The sequence below is a fragment of the Zingiber officinale genome, chromosome 4B, assembly GCF_018446385.1.
Source record: "Zingiber officinale cultivar Zhangliang chromosome 4B, Zo_v1.1, whole genome shotgun sequence".
Classification (NCBI taxonomy): domain Eukaryota; kingdom Viridiplantae; phylum Streptophyta; class Magnoliopsida; order Zingiberales; family Zingiberaceae; genus Zingiber; species Zingiber officinale.
The window spans coordinates 130,330,213-130,335,420 of NC_055993.1; the positions used below are offsets into that span (position 1 = coordinate 130,330,213).

At 38.3% G+C, this 5,208-nt stretch overlaps 1 protein-coding gene across 1 annotated transcript; it reads right to left on the reverse strand.

Moving 5' to 3' along the window:
- Positions 1-2,784: 2,784 nt before the first annotated feature.
- Positions 2,785-4,118, reverse strand: LOC121978689 (peroxidase 5-like). The gene is made up of 4 exons (XM_042530996.1): positions 3,939-4,118; positions 3,667-3,861; positions 3,386-3,551; positions 2,785-3,236 (listed from the first exon to the last, which is right to left on the reverse strand). The coding sequence occupies exons 1-4, from the start codon at positions 4,116-4,118 to the stop codon at positions 2,833-2,835; spliced, it is 945 nt and encodes a 314-aa protein (XP_042386930.1). The 3' UTR covers positions 2,785-2,832.
- Between the last annotated feature and the right edge of the window lie 1,090 nt (positions 4,119-5,208).

Below are 5,208 nucleotides of genomic sequence, written 5' to 3' on the forward strand. Positions count from 1 at the left end.
GAGACTAAGATAGCTGAATTGCTAAGTCTAAGCCATTAGAGAGTAGAGCTAAGAGGGCTATGAATTTCTAAGAATACCAAGATAATGAGACCCTGAGTCTGTCAAAGTATTGAGCCATCGAAGAATGAGGCTAAGAGACTATTACTTCTATGTTAAGCCATTTACGAGTGAGACTAAGAGGGATATTGAGTTTCCGAGATTGCTAAGATACTGATGTTGGATCGAGTCACACGTGAGAGGGGGATGAATCACTTGGTTTTGAAAACTTATTCTTTTTGAATTTTAAAAGATAAGTACACAGTGGAAAACTAAGAAGGCGAAAAAAAAATAAGCAGATAGAATACGAACGCAAATGGTTTTACTTGGTTCGGAGCTTTCGAAAATTGCTACTCCAAAACCCAGGTCCTACGGACCTATCGATGGATAATTCTCTAAAATACCTCTTCTAGTACCTCCGAGAAGGGAATTGAATACAAGAAATTTAGGAACAAGTATAACACACTGTACTTGTCCTTTTGCAGTAAATAAATACAAAAATTAAAGTTACCAAACACTTTTCAGAGGACGATTGGCTCAAGCTCGGTGTTTGGGTGGCTTCTTAGTAGTAAATGAGCGTAGCAACATTGTAGCATAGTTGTAGCAGGAAGCCGGAGCAGTCAGAGCTTCACTCGGATGCATAGAAGCTTGTATGTGACTTGTGTTGGAGAAGCTTAGTCGAGACTGCCTTATAAAGGACATGGAAGGCGCTTTCCATGAGCATTGAAAGTGCCTTCAATGCGAGAAATTTAATTCCAACTTTGCTGCGCCTTATCTGCGACAATGTCCAAAGTTTATCTCTTGGAAGGCGCCTTCCATGAATAGTGTGAAGGCGCCTTCCAATGCATGAAGCTGCCTTCGAGTATTGTTCATCCAAAGGCTTTTTGCTCCTTTTGCTCTATAAATTGTGTTAGTCCAAAATTAAAACATCAAACCTACAAAACAAAGTTAGCACAGTCAAAATAAGAAGTAGTAATTAGCTTTTGTCCTCTCAGGACTAAGAACTAGTCAAGGTCTCAGATTAAGGATCCAAAATGGACCTAACCTGGACCGACGTTATTGTCTCTCAACTGGGGCACGTCGTCTCAGAGTCACTTTCCTCTAGTGACTTACCTTTACTTGCCAACTTACAGTCGGCTAACTAGTCTCTTAGCCCACTAGGTCTTCATTCCAGCTGTCCGGTCCGTAGACCCAACTAGATTTCTACCGGTTGTCCGGTCCCGAGGACCTAATCGGACTTTTTGCCAGATATCCTATCCACCCGTTGACCTATCTAGACTTCGTACCAGTTATCCGATCCCATGGACTTAGCTGGATTTCATCTTGTTGTTCAATCCTTCAGACTTGTCAATTCTTGCACACTCGGTAAAGCAATTAGATCACAAAACACCTAACTTAACTCACTTGTCATTCATCAAAACTTGAGTTAGACCGTTAGTGAAAATTGTACCAATAATTTTCCTCTTTTTGATGCAATGACAACCTGAATTAAGTTAGGTAAAATATATGACAAATAAACAACAAAAATGATTTTAAGAGAAGCAACAAAAATAAGATAGTTTTTTTTTTCTCTTGATCATTTTTAGAGTTAAGTTATTTTGATTTTATTTATTTTCTAACTTAAGCCCTAACCCTCCCTCTTTGACATTCATAAAAAAAATATAAGTAAAAAAATGAATCAATAGATGTTAAAAAATTATGAAGTAAAGAAATCATGAAGGAAATAAAAATTTTTGTAGCACAAAACTACTTTCAGGATCATTACAGGAGGGAGATTAGGGAAATTGTTAACTTTGACAAAAGGTTTTATCAATCTGTTCAAAGCTTTTTGAAAATATTTGTGAAAGTGCTTAAAGTAGTTTATAAAGGACTTAAAATAACATTTAATTCCTCAAAACATATATTTTGAAAGAGTTTCAAAATTTTGCAAGGAAGATTTTGAAAGAGTATACTAGATTTTGAAAGTTAACTTTTGCAAAAGTAACTTTAAAGTCCAAGATATTTTTAAGGTAAGTTTTTAAATATGCTAAAATAGTTATTAAAAATTTATCAAAACATCTTTGAAAGTAGTTTTAAAACAATTTTCAAAATATTTGTATTTATTTTTTGCAAGGAAAGATTTGAAAAGTACTTTGGAAAATAACACTTTCTAGGTAAACAATTATTAATGTAAGCTTTTTCAAGAATTTCTGTATAAGGAATTTCAAACTATTTTAGATAAGAATTTTGAGAAATTTTCAAAATAATTTAAACGAGAGTTTTGATCTTAGAAATATTTAAAATAGGTTTTTAAACAAAAAGAGCAGCTCCAAGTAAACAAAAAAGAATTTTCAATAGATGAAATTATTATTCTGTTAATGACTTTCAAGTCTTTGACATTAGAGTCCATGTGGTGACGGAGTTATTTTATTAATCGTGGATCCAGTTATTCTCTTTCCTACTCTAGGGGTAATCGGGAGTCAAGAATTTATAAATTTTTAAATATATTTAAAATACATAAATAATAATTTAAAATCATCAAATTATCTTAACAGACAGACGGTTGTTCTAAATCGTAAATCGATAATCATGTTTGAAGATTATGGATTGAGATTACGTGAACAGAGGATTTAATTTGTAATGATGATTGGATAAATAATGCCACGAAATTTGGGATAGACGGCATTCCCTGTTGATTATATTGCGAAAAATTGGAAGCATAATATAATATATACACACAGTCAAAGTTAATCATCTTATTTATTCTTTTAAGTATTTTTTTAGTACCTTATTCATAAATTATAAGGTCAACTGGATTCAGTTGGGCGCTCGGCAGTTGGAGCGTATCTCTCCGTTGCTCCCCGTCAGCACGCCGATGCTGCCCATCCTCACCATCGCCGCAGCAAATCTACTCTTGAAGACGGCCGAGTTGCGCGCGAACAGTTTCACCTGCGCTGCCGCGGCCGGCGTGGACACCAGCGTCTGGTCCGACGTGAAGAGCCCCCTGTTCCTCAAGATGCCCTTGTAGTAGCTGTTGTCGAACCCGAGCTCGCTCGGCAGGTCCATCGGCACCTCGGTGTTGCTCGCCGCCGTCGGGCATTGCTGCTGCAGCTGAACCGCGTACGCCGGGTCCAGCGTCGGGTCGACTCCCGAGCTGCTGTTGAAGTTATAAAGCCTTTCGGTGAAGGCAGGGCAGTGAGCGATGCCAATGGTGTGTGCTCCTGATCGACCGACCAGTTTATTAAACATATATATACAAAATTAACTAAAACAATATATAATATTCATTAATTCTTCAAATTAATTAATTAATTAATTAATTAATAGCGCGCGACTACTAATCAATCAATACCTATATATACGGCTATACCTGAGAGGGTGATCATCTCGGATTGGGTCAACCCTTTCCTGGCGAAGACTCGAGTGAGTTGATCGAGTGTGAAATTGTGACGAGGGATATTCTCAGACGTATCGGTTGCCAACGAAATCCTCCCGTCTCTTCTTCCAGCAGGAACATCGTAGAAACCTCCTCCATACTGCAATATAATATATCCATCCATTTAAACATCAAGAGATTGTTAATTCGAGCTAGCTAGCAAATTCATGCATGCTTTTATTGTATATTATATATGTATATACACACACACTTACGTGTGCAACGCTGTCTCGGGCAACGTAGGCGAGAATGTCGGCGCAGGAGACGACGCCGGGGCAGGCAGCTTCCAGGCTGGCCTTTGCATTATCGACGACTTGGAACGCTTCTTCCTCGAAGGTTTGGTTGATGTCCGCGTCCTTCTCCGCCGTGTTCCCGTTCGCCGAAGCTATGAGAACCGATCCATCGCACCCCTGCAGCTCCATCAATTGAATACGATCAGAAACTTAAGTATAACATTTATAATTAATTAATTAATTAATATACTGACTCTGACAAAACAGTCGTGGAAATGCATCCTTAGAAGGTCTGCGCCGATATCGTCGGTCTTCCTGACAGCGTCATCGAAGGCTTCCCTGACGAGGGCTTCGGCCCTGGGGCAAGTTTGGGCGTAGAACCCAACTCGGAGCTTAGATGCTGCAGAAGCTCTCATCAGGCTGCAGAGAGCCATGCAGGAAAAAATAGCTACTAAGGACGCTAACGTTGGAGCCATTATATTAATTCTTCTCTGAGTCAATGGGTGGCAAGGTGGAAGGAATCGAGCCCCTATTTATAGGAATCGTGATGTGCACGGATCGGATTAGCTTTGCGCCAGCCCTCCATATATGGAAATTAAACGGTATATAAGGTATATATTCAAGGGGTGAGAGCTGAGAGGTGGGACGGCCGGATTTACCAAATAATGAAGATTTAAATCTCATTCAGGATAATATTAAATCGAGAGAGAGGATAATATTAAATCCAGAGAGTTTGAAAATTTTATAATATTTGATAATATCCAATCTGCTTTTTCCAATTTTATAATATTTGATATTGTTCAGTGATTTTTTTTTGTTTGGCGCAGCCCGTCGAGACATGTAATCTAGAGGAATTAGAATTTATCTTTTATTTTTTTTACTAAATCTAAAATTAGCAGAATGATAATGGATTTAATTATTTTAGTCCGATTTTAACTATATTAACTCATGCCTCTATTAATTGTCCATCACCCTCTTCCTCTTGACTAATTAAATTAATCATCAGTGTGCGCATGAGTTATCTATTCAAAGAAGTAGCCGCAATCTAATTGTCCCGGACCAATACTGGGGACGGTCAAGTGATCTATCGACGAATTTATTAGCGTGTGTGAGCTCTCGGGATCGTTGGGGAAAGAGATTAAGGGACCTGAATTACACTATAAGAGAGGGTTAGACTGCTAGGGGATTAAACCCGGGGTCACTCCGATGTTCAAGTTAGGGTTTGCATAAGATATATGGTATGCAAAATGAAGATAGAGAAGATAGGGTATGACTTGATGGAGTTGAAGAAAAAATCAAAACCCTTGCCATTACCTTTGTACGCGCCTATATAGTTGTTTGGAGAGCATCTCCACGTCAATCGTAATATCGTATTATCATCATTGCGGGAGTCCATAAGTGAACTAGATCTGACAGTCATTGGTTGTCTCCCCATTCATCCAATGCCACGTGTCTATAGGAGGGTATATAAGAGACAACATTTGATAACATCATAGTTAGTTAGATTACTTTCATTAGACAACC